Source organism: Sus scrofa, chromosome 15, assembly GCF_054392235.1.
Source record: "Sus scrofa isolate SSC_HxYL_T2T_F1_AM1 chromosome 15, Sscrofa_HxYL_maternal_Yorkshire_Landrace_v2.0, whole genome shotgun sequence".
In the NCBI taxonomy this organism is placed as follows: Eukaryota; Metazoa; Chordata; class Mammalia; order Artiodactyla; family Suidae; genus Sus; species Sus scrofa.
Window position 1 is genome coordinate 76,253,572 of NC_139397.1, and position 15,531 is coordinate 76,269,102.

The 15,531-nt window shown below is 34.4% G+C and overlaps 1 protein-coding gene across 8 annotated transcripts in view; it reads left to right on the plus strand.

Annotated features, from left to right (window-relative positions):
- The window catches only part of GALNT13 (polypeptide N-acetylgalactosaminyltransferase 13), a 594,089-nt gene that overhangs the window by 559,833 nt on the left and 18,725 nt on the right, over positions 1 to 15,531 (plus strand). For 7 of the 8 annotated variants that reach the window (XR_014829014.1, XM_021076289.2, XM_021076293.2 and 4 more), the window contains one exon: positions 1,693 to 1,791. Coding sequence is in view for 6 of the 8 variants with exons in the window: in XM_021076289.2 (XP_020931948.1) it covers positions 1,693 to 1,791 (99 nt within the window). In the remaining 2 variants the exon portion in view is untranslated. Of the gene's footprint in view, positions 1 to 1,692; positions 1,792 to 15,531 lie in introns of those variants that run through there. The other variant, XR_014829013.1, reaches the window with a different exon arrangement.

Consider the following 15,531-nt stretch of genomic DNA (forward strand, 5'->3'; position numbering starts at 1 on the left):
AATTCCAATTCTTATTATTCTCAAATGCTGATTGGGACCTTCATGCAAATCATACCACTTTCCTCAATTCTAGGACAATTATGTGACCAGGGGTTCTCCACCATATGAAAAAGTGAATTTGGAGTTCCCGTCGTGGCGCAGTGATTAACGAATCTGACTAGGAACCATGAGGTTGCAGGTTCGGTCCCTGCCCTTGCTCAGTGGGTTGACGATCCAGCGTTGCCTGAGCTATGGTGTAGGTTGCAGACGCGGCTCGGATTCTGCATTGCTGTGGCTCTGGCGTAGGCTGGAGGCTACAGCTCCGATTTGATTCCTAGCCTGGGAACCTCCGTATGCCGTGGGAGTGGCCCAAGAAATAGCAAAAAAGACAAAAAAAAAAAAAAAAGGGAATTGTATCAACCTAATCCAGCCTCTATAGAAGTTTTTAATCATACTTATTTGCCAATAGGGAGAAACATGCACCTAATGCATAGATAACTAAATACATATATATCCAAGAAATGTGTGAGTGAACAGCATGTCTGAATAAGAGTCAGTAGTAAAAACTTTTGGGAGCAGAGTGGACATGTATAAAACATATTACAGGGGTTCCTGTTGTGGCTCAGTGGTTAACGAATCCAACTAGGAACCATGAGGTTGTGGGTTCGATCCCTGGCCTTGCTCAGTGGGTTAAAGATCCGGCGTTGCCATGAGCTGTGGTGTAGGTTACAAACTCTGCTCGGATCTCACGTTGCTGTGGCTTGGGGCGTAAGGCGGGTGACTACAGCTCCGATTAGGCCCCTAGCCTAGGAACCTCCATATGCCGCAGGAGCGGCCCAAGAAATGGCAAAAAGACAAAAAAAAAAAAAAAAAAAAAAAATTACATAGAGTTGAGACTAAGGAAAAAAGTCTAAACTATTCTATTAGGTTTTTCTTCTTTTTCTCATTCACTTGTGCTTGATTTAGTAATTCTGACATCTTTAAACTCAATAAATGGCTTTTGTAATTACACTTGGCACAAATATGCATTAATATTATGTTAATTATGGGACTAATGCAGTGTTTGAGTGTAAACTATAAATCTTATGTTTCCCATTGGCAACTTAATCTTGCTTTTGAAGAGTTTTTCATGTGAAATCACCACTTAACCTTGTAATAGTTTTTCTCACAGACAACTACTCCCCACAAAGTCTGGCATTGGAAATGAAAAAAGAAGCATAAGTATACTTCTGTTAAAGAAACAGTGTAATAAATGTACAGTGTAATGAACATTTATTAATATACATAATGGAGCACCTAGTAATGAAGTAACAATAAAAAACATAAATTTGAATATTTAGCCATTTTGTTTCTATTCATTTGCATATGGCACTATAGAACTTCACAAAAACACTCTGGTTATTTGAGTGGAATTTGGAAGTTTTAAGAGGGTTTGGGGAAGAATTCCTAGTTTTTAATATGTAGATGTTTTCTTCTTCTCTGATTATATGCTATAAATAAGGAATGCCTCTTGACTGGATGCTAATGACATCAATGCTATTCAAGTTAACTTGAATGGGAGTTTAGAAACTTACAAAGACCTCAGAATGGACATAGAAAAATAAATACTTAAAGCAATGTGTTCTCCTTAGAGAGATTCCCTTACAAATGTGTGTTATCAATATGCAATTTGAAAATATCAGATTTTCTTACATTTTTGTGTGTTTCCTTTAGATAAGAAATGTTGAAACTAATCAATGTTTAGACAACATGGGCCGCAAGGAAAATGAAAAAGTGGGTATATTCAACTGTCATGGTATGGGAGGAAATCAGGTAAACTCTCCCTTTTTTATCAGTTTCATATTTTGGGGGGAAATATTGTGAAAACTATTCAGGTAGACCTTGGCTCACTGCCAATAACAATATGTCTTAGTTAAGTGAATTAATGTGCATTCTAATCAAGAATTAATTTGCCTATTTTATTATTCAAAGTATAAAAAAGCACCACAGAATTTAATAAAAAGGGCAACATCAATGAGCCAGTAGTGAGTAAGGAAAGCCAGATATTTTAGACACATCTCAGGTTACCATGTGAAAATAAAGACTACCTATTACCCTGTTGTTAACTGAATCACATAAAATAATCGGTCAGCAACCATGCATTTTCGCAATGGTGATTATTATAAATTTATTTTGCAAATGTGTATGTATATCATGTTTTCTATGAGTTTTGGTGGTTTAATATATTTTAAGTGCATAGTAACATCTTTGCTTTGGTTACCTGAAGATGCCCTTTGGATCAGGTAAAAACGTAGTATTTATTTATTTATTTTGGGTTTTGTTATTTTTTTTTGCCATTTCTTGGGCCGCACCCGTGGCATATGAAGGTTCCCAGGCTAGGGGTCAAATCAGAGCCATAGCTGCCGGCCTATGCCAGAACCACAACAACACGGGATCCGAGCCGCATCTGCAACCTACACAACAGCTCATGGCAACATCAGATCCTGAACCCACTAAGTAAGGCCAGGGATCGAACCTGCAACCTCATGGTTCCTAGTCGGAGTCACTAACCACTGAGGCAAGGCAGGAACTCCCAAAAATGTAGTATTTAAACAAGATTTATACTTAGCTAAAAGTTTAGTGCACCTTTTTTTGTGTGACCATCCAATTAATCATCAGAAAGTTTATCAGACTATAAGAAGGATTCTTATGCTCTCTGTAAGTACCGGAAAGTGGCACTACAAGGGGCCATGTGGAGGCTCTTGACTATAAATCCTGCTGCCATGGCTACTTTGAAAGGCAGAGTTTGGAACTCATGAGAACATATAACAAAGCAAAGTTAGAGACAGCTGCTCCTCTGTAGGCCGGTTGTCTGAAAGGGTCAAGGAGAAGCACTCCAGTGCGTTCTTTATCTAATTCTTTAAGGTGAGCTAAGGAAGCAAAAATTATTCTGCTCAGCACAACATGATGGTTATATTTGTAATGTATGAAGAGTCTATACAGGAAAAAAAAAAAAACACACACAGAAGGAAATGACTCTAAGTTTTGACACCATGCTTCAGATCAGACTTGTGTAATTCAATGAAGAACATTAAAATTGTCTCTCCCTAAAACCAAATAAAAAAATAAAAACAACTTATTAAAATCCTAATCCAATTAGTGCTACACAGTTGGAATTTAAGAAAGAAAATATTTGAATCAAACTTTCTAAAATTACAGCATGGGAAAATAACTTTATGAAAGAAGATGATGGAAACAACATAGGCCGTACAACAACAGAGCATTCAAAAATGGTCTAGCTTATTGTACTGACTTCTTAGAAAGATACAATCTTTCAAGACTGAACAAGGAATAGAAAATATGAGTGGACCAATCACAAGTAATGAAATTGAAAGTGAGATTTTGAAACTCACAATGAATATAAGATGCTTCTACTACCAAAACCCAGTGGAGTCTAAATGAGTTCAACCACAAATAGCAAAAGCTTAAACATCAGAGGACTAAATACCTAGGATTTTAATTTTTTCACATAATAACAAATCTGAAAGTAGTCAATTGTTGATAATTTTTGTAGATCCTCAGTGATTACACCAAAAAGCCAGAAGCCTTCTATCTTTTCATTCTTGAATCTTTAACGTTAATTTTTATCATCAGTTGGTCACAGGAGGGCTGCTGAAACTCTAGACTTCATGTCCACATTCGAGGAAGGAAGAAGTGGGTATGGAAGAGATTTGCAACAGCTATGTCTGTCCAATTATTAGGAAAAGCAGATGCCTTCTTAGAGGCTCAACATACCTCCACGTGTGCCTATTTGGCCAGAAATGTATTAGTTGGACATCTCATGGCACAAAAACACTAAATACTTCACCTCACACACATAGCTGCTCCTCACAGTTTATTTACCATGGGTATTGGGTGGACATTTGGGATTAAAATATACATACTACTATATATAAAATAGATAACGAGTAAGGACCTACTGTACAGCAATGGGAATTGACTCAATATTCTATAATAAGCTAAATGGGAAAAGAATTTGAAAAAGAGGAGTTCCCATCATGGCTCAGCGTAAATGAATCTGACTAGTTTCCATGAGGACGCAGGTTTGATCCCTGGCCTCGCTCAGTGGATTAAGGATCCAACATTGCTGTGACCTGTGGTATAGGTCACAGACGCAGCTCTAATCTGGCATTTCTGTGGCTGTCATGTAGGGCAGCAGCTGCATCTCCAATTGGACCCCTAGCCTGGGACCTCCATATGCTGTGAGTGTGGCCCTAAAAAAAAAGTCAAAAAAAATTTTTAAAAATTTAAAAAACACTGCCTTCCATCTTTCTAAAAAAACTTTTTCAAAAAAGAGTAGATATTTATGTATATGTATTACTGATTCACTTCTCTCTACACGTGGAAGTAACACATCATTATAAAGCAACCATACTCCAATATAAAATAATTTTTAATTAAAAACACAGAAGTGCTTCCCATGTGTTTCAACAGTTTATATTAAAAAATCATCTCATCACCTGTACCATGATAACCTGAAGAATTCAAAAAGGGAAGCATTATTTATGAAATCATTCTGATTCTAATACAGATGAAAATGAGGGGAAGATCCCCTAGGTAAATTACCATCATGGATTCATTAAGGTGCCAAGGTTAGTGTTAAGAAAAAGATAACCAGCCAGACACTTAAATTTGTCTAAGTAAATGAAATAGCTGGATAATAAATGTTAAAAATTATATTATCCATTTACAAGTTTTAAAATACCCAGAAATAAGCTACTCTACTATAAACTTCCTGTTGGCAGGGGCTATAGCTTACTCCTGTCTTCATCCCCAGCACCTGGCACTTGAGATATAGTAGGTACCTAATAAATACTAGTCAAATAAACAGACGAAAGAATTCATGGTCAGAATAATGGACTTATACCTTGGTAATATGCAGACATTGCCAAAGAATCCTGTTATTGTAATAGTAATCAAAAGTATAGAAAGACACTAATCTCGGGAATTCCCAAATAAAGGGGACAAACAAACAATAAGTAAATAAGCCATATCTACAAATATTCTAATGTCTCTACATTATCAACTTAATAAGATAAAATTTAAAACCAATATTTTTCATCTATATGAATATTTATTCATGCTACAAATATGAGAATGCTTAATATAGCCCATTTGGTTGTAACAGGAATAATGGAAACAAATATTTATCAAGAGGAGAATGTTTAAATAAATCATGGTGGATCAACAGTGTAGATTACTACATAGCCACCAAAATGACTGAGGTCTATATGTATTGTTATAAAAAATTGAAAAGAGGGAAAAATAACAGAGTTCAACTTATGTTGAATGATCTTATTTGTGAAAAATATATGAACATTTTTGTTAGTATCTACAATATCTAAATTTATATAAATGCTATACAATTTATTAGAAATGTATAGAAATCTATTTGGAATATAAATTACCTCTGCAGAGAAGATTGAACTGGAATGAGAAATTTTACCTTTTAATCCCACATTTTCTGTATGTATTACTTTACTGAACAAATAAAAATGGAGAAATTGAACTACTGATGAAAGAAGAATATCATAACACTATTCTGACCTAATTAACTGGATAACCTATGATAAGGGACTTTGTTTTGTTTTGTTTCCTTTTTTTTTTTTTTTTTTTTTGCTTTTTTAGGGCTGTACTCGTGGCATATGAAAGTTTCTAGGCTAGGGGTCAAATTGGAGCTAGAGCTGCTGGCCTATACCATAGCCACATCAACACAGGATCCAAGCCACATCTGTGACCTACGCTATAGTTCAAGGCAATGCTGGAACCCGACCCACTGAGAGAGGCCAGGGATCACACCCACATCCTCATGAATACTAGTTGAATTCGTTTCCGCTGCACCACAGTGGGAACTCCCATGACAACATTTTTGAGCTTCAGTATTTTATCTATAAAATGCATAAAAAATTTTCATCAATTTTTGCCTCCAAAGATTAGTAAAATTTATAAAACAACTAATACTAGCATGGCCTATACTAGATACCCAGTATATTTTGGTCTACTGCTATTAATTGTTCTCTTTATTATTTCCATTTGTGTTCTTAATTATCTCTGTTTTTACTTATAAAAATAAAATGTTTATTCAGTGGCTATTGCCAGAGGCAAGATAAAAGCACAAGCCACACTATGGTACTGTTAAGATCAATAAAATGAACTGCCTCTACTGTTATTCTTACAAATACCTATCATGAAAAAACTAAACCATCAAATAAACCCGTTATAATTTATTTTTTGATGAAATTCAATATTTCTAGGATAATTAATGCTAGGAATTTGGTTAAAATTTTGACATTTTAAAAAAGACAGATCTTAGGATTTTATCTTCAAAGCTACCTTCCCTGTTTTTTATTGCTATTCTTTTATATTACCATGGAAACAGCATCTCTTTTTATGGTTATTTAGTTTTGAATTTTTAAAAGTAGCCTCAACCCATAAAAATATTCAAATTTCTTTCTCCTGCTTTTACACAAAAGTCATAACAAATGTTAATGCTTTTTATTTTTTTAGCATTCCCACTCAGTTTTGTTTCTAAAAAGAGGCATTTTATATTTCTAGACAATTGTACTTTTAACCATTTCTACTTGAAGAGTAATTTTGGTAGTTTGGGATTTTTTAATTTTGGAGATATCATGATGATCATTAAACACAATATAATGAAAATAAAGAAAAATTTAATTAAAACGAACATAAATTTTTTACAAGAGAAAAAATGTTACAATATATTGGTAGAAAGTGTGTTACTAGAAGTTATGGGATTGTCTTCTTTATACTTCTAAAAAGATGACATGGATTCCTGGAAGCAGTTCCATGTCACCTACAGTGCTAATGACTCAGATTTCTATCTTCATCCCCAACTTCTGTCCTTAGCTCTGAAATCTATTGCTAATTAGTAACTGGGACTCTTTACAGGCATCTCAAAATTAAAGCTTTCCAAATTATACACATTTTCTTTCACAAAATTATTCAAACTTAAAATCTGATAGACACTTCACTTCTGAAATTTCACTCATCCCCAAACTCCCTAATTTTTATGAAAATAATGTCCCTTGACACCTACTGCTAAGTCTTTTGAAAACCAGAGGCTCTCTCTTTGTCCCAGCCTACATCTTCTTTCACCTGTGTGGTCAGAAAACCTCATTATTCCCACATATTATGTGTAATTCTATAAGTACATTCCATACTTGCTACATTAGAATTAAAATCAGATTAAAATCTCCAGCAATTCTTCACTGCTCAAAAACAAAGTACAAATTCCCTAGTTATGATGTTGAAAGCCCCTCATAATTTCAACCCCATCTGGCTTTCCAGCTTCATCTCCCGTGATGTTCTAACAGTTCCTTGTGCCCTAGACCTATCTGATAAACTCTCCATACCCTGCACGCGCTGTGCATGTTCATGTCCTACAGTTCCTTAGTACTGTTTTAACTGCACTGTTGGCCAAATACTGTTCCACTCACAAACTTAACATATGCTCACTGTTTAAAATTCAAATAATTTATCCGCTACATATTCATTAACAACTTCTTAAATAAACATTAATTTATTTAATCAATCCCTTATTGTTTAGCACACAGTGTTACTTACGAATTTCCATTGTTATAGCTCAGGTTCATCAATACCCATGTAGCTAAAATCCGGTGAGCTTCCACACATTTTACTTCTTTAGAAATAATGCCTAGAAGTAAATTTGGTAGATCAAAGGTTATACAATTTTATAAGGCTTTTAGTATACAGTGACAAACTGTCTTCTAACATTTCATCAATAGGACAAATAGCTCAAGTAGGAAAAGGCACAATGATACACATTTAACACATATTAACCCTTTGATTTTTACAACAATCTACGAAGTATACAGTGTTATTATCCTGACTTTATTCATGAGTTTAATGGAAACACTGAGGTTAATAATGTGATTGAGGTTGTAGAGCCAGTTTGAACCTAAATGTGGCTGACTCCACACCAGTTTTTTATTACCTCCATCTATACTGATTTCCAATGACTGTGATCACAGTGGTCAACCCTAACTGGGTATCATATTTTTCTGATTTTTCATCTTTTCCAATTTAGTATGGAAGAAACATTTTATCTCACTTTAAATCATATTCCTAACATTACAGATTCATTTAAGTATTTTTAAAATTGGCATCACTACTTTATAAATTTCCCAGTCAAGAGTTCCTGTCGTGGCACAGCAAAAACAAATCCGAATAGGAACCATGAGGTTGCAGGTTTGATCCCTGGCCTCACTCAGTAAGTTAAGGATCCAGTGTTGCCATGAGCTGTGATGCAGATCACAGATGCAGCCCAGATCTGGCATTGCTGTGGCTGTGGTGTAGGCCGGCAGCTGTAGCTCCGATTTGACCCCTAGCCTGGAAACCTCCGTATACAGTGGGTGTGGCCCTAAAAAGATAAAAGACAAAAAAAAATTTAATAAAAAAAATAAATTTCCCAGTCATGTTTGTTCATTAATGTTTTCACTAGAGATAGAGGTGGTTCTTTATTCTCTTGTTCTCTTATTAAAAACACTTGATTATTTTCTGTCATACACATTGAAGATATTTTTCTGACTTGCAGTTTTTCCCATTGTGTTTTCATATATGAACTTTTAAACAGTTTATTTATCCCAAACAATGTCTGCCTTCATGTTTTCTCTTTGATATCAAAATATCATTTTCTTCTAATAAGGTGCTTTTATATGACATTTACATCATCTTAAAGAAGCCAGTATCAAAATTGGTAAATAGGTCTTAGCCTCATTGGACATATACTAGATCTACTCAAATACTGACACTAATTTTTATATGAAATTTACATAATTTTATTTAAAATTTATATAAATGTATACATTGAGTACAAATTAGATTAATATTTATGAAGTAACATTTTACTTTGATATCAATATAAAATTTTTAAAAACTCAATGGTGTTTCCTATTGAAACACCTATAACTTTAATGAAAAATAGGGAGAAAAGCAGCCTTCATACATACCATACTTATTCCTTCTAAAGACAAAAAATATAAAGTGATGGAAAAACCCATTCGCATTTTAGCAAATGCATTTATAATGTTTCTCCTTCTCCCTGGAGCCACACATTTGGAGACAGCAATAAAGAACATGGAAACATTCTATGTAATTTATTGCAATAAATGATTCAGAGACATTTTTCAAGGTAGCAAGCCTTTACAGAAGCCTATGCTAACCATTTGTTAAAACCCTGGTGTCTGCCAAGATAAAGAAGAGATTATTAGGTCTTATTTATACTTTCATACAAATGTCTCCTCTTCCTCTAAAATGCGATTATTTATACTTAAGAACAATCTAATCTTATGACAAGTGCATTACAAATTTTGAGAGTAAAAACCTTTTCTCCTCATTATAGACCCTGCCCTAGAGAAAGCTTAATTATTTTAGTAATGCATTCTAGTGTACTTATAGATTATAATGGATATAGTCATTCAACAGGTTATGTATTCATTTAAAGTTTACATTTTTATAAGTAAAATTTACATCTCATAATTACTTATAAGTCATTTTTACACTAATTTGGTCCCCTGTTGGTAACCTGAACAATGAAATTAAAGCTCACTGGGGATTTCACACAGTAAAATTCTACAATGGCCTGTGAGGAAAAAAAGAACATGTACTATTCATTAAATGTTTAAATGAGCTGCAGGCATGTGAGCTGGAAGACAGCAGAGTTATTATAACTTCTACAGAAATAGGAATTATTCCAAAAGCCTTTCAGTCTAGTTAATGCTTGGCTGGAAGAACTTCTCTGGTCTTTGGTTGGCTTATGCTCCTATCAAAAGACTAAAACACACTGAGGATGGAATGGTAAAATGGGCTCAGTCATTCATCCAACAAAACCTGGTTATCCTGGACTATAATAGATACTCTAGATGAGATTAGTATATGATGTTAGCAGGAGAAAATATGCAAAGACGACAATCATTTCTTGTATACCTTTGGGATACATGTACAAGTCAGTCCATTATTTCCATGCTACTTTGTTTATTCTTGATTCTTTTCATTCTACTTACCTAGGAAATCAATCACCTTAAACTTATCTCTATGAGAGCTCCAAAATCATACCAATTCCTGGGCTTAAACCCATTGTTTCAAACTGACTTATGCACATTTTTACTTGAATGACCAAATGGAGCCTCTAATTCCATGTGCAAGTAATTAACTCACCTCTCATCCAAAGCCCTTTTCCTTCAATATTTATATTCATCTTTTACAATTTCCTCTTTTATCTTCCTCTTATCATTCCCTGCCCTTCTCAAACTAGGCACTAAGTCTTGTGGATTTTTTCTACTTGCCCCTTTTACCTATTTCTTTTTTTTTTTCATTAATAATTCTACTCTTCTAAATATGGGCCTTGATTGCCTTATAGCTGAGGTACTACAATAGTTTCAATATAACTTTCCCACAAAGCTCCAACCTGTTCACATCTTCACTCCACCCTTATTCAATAGTGAAGTGAGAACCACTTTCAAAATATCATTCCCAATTGGAAAAACAAACAAAAAACACATGACACAGAGTCCTTCCTATGAGTACCGCTATGAAAATGTCATGTTTTACTGAGTATTAGGAAGAGTTGTCTCCTGAGAAACAAGTCTTTTGTTTTTTACTTCATATGCATGGTTCACCCAGAGAAATGAATGAATAATATTCTATGGACATGGTTTTATATAAGCCTCATACTTGGATTATTTTTATTCTATTATGGTTATTTATTATATAGATGGGTTTTTTGTTTTTTTTGCATTTTCTAACCTGTTATGGAAGTATAGTTGATTTACAAAGTTGTGATAATTTCTGCTGTACAACAAAGTGACTTAGTCACACATCCATTCTCTTTCAGATTCTTTTCCCTAGACCAATATGTAGATGGATTTTTGTCTCTCCCTTCTCTCTATTGTATTTGGTATATATGATGTATATGTAAAATTCTGTTTAAGCCCACTTCCACTTTTTAATTAGATTAAATATAAATAACTGACACACAATCTCTACCCTCAATATTAATGGAAATACGAAATAATGATTCTTGAAACAAAGAATATTTGTACTGTTATATAAGAGGCATTCAGAAAAAGGTCTGATAAGGATAGGAGTGGATCTAAAAGGCTTCACAAAGCTGTCAGGAAGCACAGAGAATGGAGTGTAAGCAAGAACAGTGAGGATACTAGCCCGTGTGAAGTGGAAGGCCTGGACTAGGGAGAGTGGAAAATTTTTATAAGGAGTAGAGCTAAGATTTTAATAGAATGTAAATGTCAAGCACAGAAATTCTGACTTGAGGGCACAAAAGGAGCAATGTGTTTTCAGAATACAAAGGTTGTTAAAGGATAGCTTGTAACCTATTTCTAATACAACCTCATGAAAATACTTGCCTATGCACTTTTGTTATTAAAAATGGCATGGTGAATGTGGCCAAAATGAAAAGGGCTTTTTATTCCTGTTATTTAGTACCCAAGTATAATTCCACCACAAGTTGGGACAGACTATAGAAATTCTGTCAGTTCATTTCTTTTATTTTGTTATCAAAGGACTTCATCCAGTACTGAGCAAGAAGCTACGTGCGGTATACACAGAAATGATACCTTTAAAGTAAAAAAGACTTCAGTACAGTAGGTTACCATGGAAACATCCTAGCATCTATTCCAATTTCCAATAAAGAATCTTAGTCTTTTAATGAAAACCTACCAAATAGATATATTTCTACTTCCTCTCTCGAGCTGCTAGCTTTCTAAATAGATTTTGCTAGTGTTCTTTTAAGAATAAAATGTGCATATCTGACTGAGATATACAGTAATTGTTTACCTTAAGAGGCACTATTTTTTCCCCAAGAAAGCAACAGCTAACAAATTCAGAGACGCACTGTATGGTCATTATAACACCAAAGAATGACCAAAGTGGTCTCCTATAGGTCACAATGGCCAGTGTTCAATCCATATCATACACACTGATGAGACTAAGTGCCATTTCTAGGGGATGGAAATGGTCCCTTTGCCCACTCAAGAGACCTCTTCTTCATTCAGTGAGTGAAGCAAGTGTTCCATGAGCTAGATTTATCTTTTTGCCATGAGTATCTTAATATGTTATACATAAATCTAATATAAAGACCCGACCCTCAGTTTTAGAGTGAAGTTTTTAGAGACATGTTATTGAGATCTAATCCTGAGATCTCCTATATAGGAAAATTACAAATGTTTATATAGACAATCTTTACTCCAGAAGGTAGAATTTAACCCTCCTCCCCTCATGTATGAGGGCTGCACTTATTGACATGCTTTCAAAGAATGGAACAGGGGAGGGGGTAGTGGTAACTTCCTAGTGGAGACACATAGCAAATGCTGTCTTGGGTAAATGATCAAGGTTCCATGCTGTGAGTCATGGCAGTACCATGCACCTTTGATAAGACACTTCACCTTTGTGATCTTCCTCCCAAAAACCTATATCCCCAATCTAACCATGAGATGAACATTAGACAAACCCAAAGTGAGGTACATTCCACAAAATACCTAAATAGTACTCCTCAAAACTGTCATCATCAAAAAGAGAAAAGCATGAGCATTTGCCAGAGTTGGCTGAGGACATGTAACAACCACATGTAACACAGCATCCTAGATGGGATCCTGAAAAATTGAACATGGGTCATATGAGAACTGTAAAGAAAAAACTTATGAAATCTGAATAAAGTTTGGAGTTTAATTTTTAAAATATCCCAGAAGTGAAATGTTAAATGGTAAAAAGAACATGGAGCCAGATAGGCAATAGTTCAAAGACAGGTACTCCCACTTGCAATTAAGTGACTTGGAATTTATCTAAACTTTTCAAGCCTCATTATTCCTTATTTGAAAAAGAGAAATTATAACGCTAACCCTGAAAAGTTAAAGAAGAAATGTGCAATCTATCATATGTGCTATCTCTTATTTAATATACTATTTAAAATGACTTCTATCTTACCAAAAACATGGGAGATTATGTCAAAATGTTTGCTTTCTCTCCTTCACTTGCTTCCAGCCCAACATCTAAAGGTCAGATCCTGTCCCTCTGCCTGATGGTTTTCTCTGGCAGAAGCTGCTTTGTCCATCTCATCACACCTAGGGAATTAATCACCTCTACTCTCTGGAAGCACACCTCAAGCAAAAGCTGAGGGCAGGTGGTATAATTATCCAAGATTCTTCACTCTTCCTGGGAACTGAATCTGAGGCTTACTGTATCTGGTTTCCAGGTTCCCAACAGGTTTATGCTCCAATTACCTATAGTGTAACTAATTTGTAATGTACCCTTTATTGGCTGCTTTGCCTCCCTGCATTCCTGCTGGTCTTTCTTGGGATTACCTATGTAATAAACTGCTTATACTTGCATCTTTGATCAATGTCCGCTTCAGGAGGAAGCCAAACTAAATTGATCTCAGTTTGCAGCAATGACAAATGACATAAGTAAGATTTTTTAAAGCTTGAAATCACCTGAAAAAATTCAGTATTATTTGCATCACTGCAAATGTTGTGGTAGTAATAGAGAGGTGAATTTTTAAATTTAATTTAAAGAGTAGTTTACCTTTAGAGATAAGATGCAGTTATAACATACACAATAGGATTATCTTTGTGCTATCTTAAGGATATTTTAATTTGCCTTTGAGACTTTTTAATAAATTTAATAATTTTTATCTAATTATATGCCATGTACCAAAGTTTTAGGAAGTGTCTAATAACACAATGTATGTAAAATAACATTTGCAATAATATAAAGTACCAGTAAAAACACATTCAGAAATGATATCACAAAGTCTTTTATCATTAATTTGTGGCTAATAAAACAAACATTAAAATGAATAGTTCTTATATATAGGTCATGATATATATTATTGCTGTCATGTGTATTTCATAAATGAGTAAGAACCTCAAAGACAAGATATCTTGCTATGCATGGTTCCAACTAATGACATAGTCATAAAGGTGAAGTATTATTATTATATTGCCCATGACTAAAGGAGAATACTCCATACAAGAATTCACTTTACTTCACTTGTAATTTCTATTTGTGAAGCCCAGTTCTTCAGAGAAAAAAAAAATATTTAAGGAGTAATTCAATGGAGGAAAACACAGGAAAGAATAAAATTAAGAGAAAGCTAATCTGTTACATAAATCAACACAATAACACAAAGAATAGAGTTCGAGCAGGTCGGAAGAGTGGAGGAAACTCATAGAAAGTTGGTACTCAGGTTATGTTTACATATCAAATTCAAAGTTTTGTGAAGGGCCTATGTAGTTTGGATAAAGTGTGAAACATTTTCTCAAAGTATCAATTGAATAAATAGATGGATTAATCACTGAATTAATACATGATAAAGACATAGCATGGAGAATGTGTTCCACGTGGTGAAAATAATTTAGGTTTTGCATATTATCTTCTTCACCTTGATGGTCACTGTATTAGTTTTCTATTGTTGTGTAACAAATTACTACCAATTAAGTGACTTAAAATAACACAAAATTATTATCTCATGGTTCTGTAGGTCAGAAATTCAGGTGCAACATGGCTGAGTTCTCTGCTCAGGGTTTTACAGGACTGAAATCAAGATGCTGGCCAGAACTATGATCTTACTGGAGGCTCCAGGTTCTTTTCCAAAATTCCCAGTTACTGGCAGATTTCAGTTCCTTGCAGAGGAGAACTGAGGTCCCATCTTTTTCAGTCTGAAAAGGCAAAGTCTAATATAATATAATGTAAGCATGAAGTGACTTTCCTGTCATACTCACAGTCTCACTGACATTCAAGGGCAGGGTGCTATACAGGACATGTACACCAAGGGACAAGAATCTCAGGGCTATCTGACTGAAAATTCTACAACAGTCACATAAAAAACAACATTTGCATATTCAAGTATTATTGAGGTATCTTTTGGAAGGAATTCCTACTGGGCTTAAATTTACAATTGATACTCTTTGATATTACCATATAGAATATGAGTAAATATTTGGGAAGTATTTGAGTATAGATTGCTGAATTGTAGACTTCCTTTAAAGCCTTTCAAGGCAAAGTATTAAATATATATAAACTTTAACACCAGCAGTGCTTAAAATGGGAGGATTTAACAATGAACTATAAAGAAAATAGAAACGTCAGTCACATTTTTGTTATTGTATCAGCGCATCCTGCTTATTACATTACCTTATCTCTTACTGTTTTCCACCAAATAGGTTAGAGAATTCCAAGAACAAATTGCTTTCATTTAAATTCAGCAAGTAATTACTAGACACATACCCTTCTCCTAGAATTATTTCCATCGGTATTCAAAACATATCTCTAGAGCATTATTATTGGGGAAGGGAGGTTTAAAAAATAAAACAAAAAGATGAGACACATTGTAACCACATGTAGATTATACTCCTGGATTTTGCACAGATAACAAATGCTGAGATGTTACTTAGGTTAAGTATGATGTTTAGAGTTCGGCTGAATGGAGTAAATTCTCAAACCCAGGTCTTTTTCCAAATC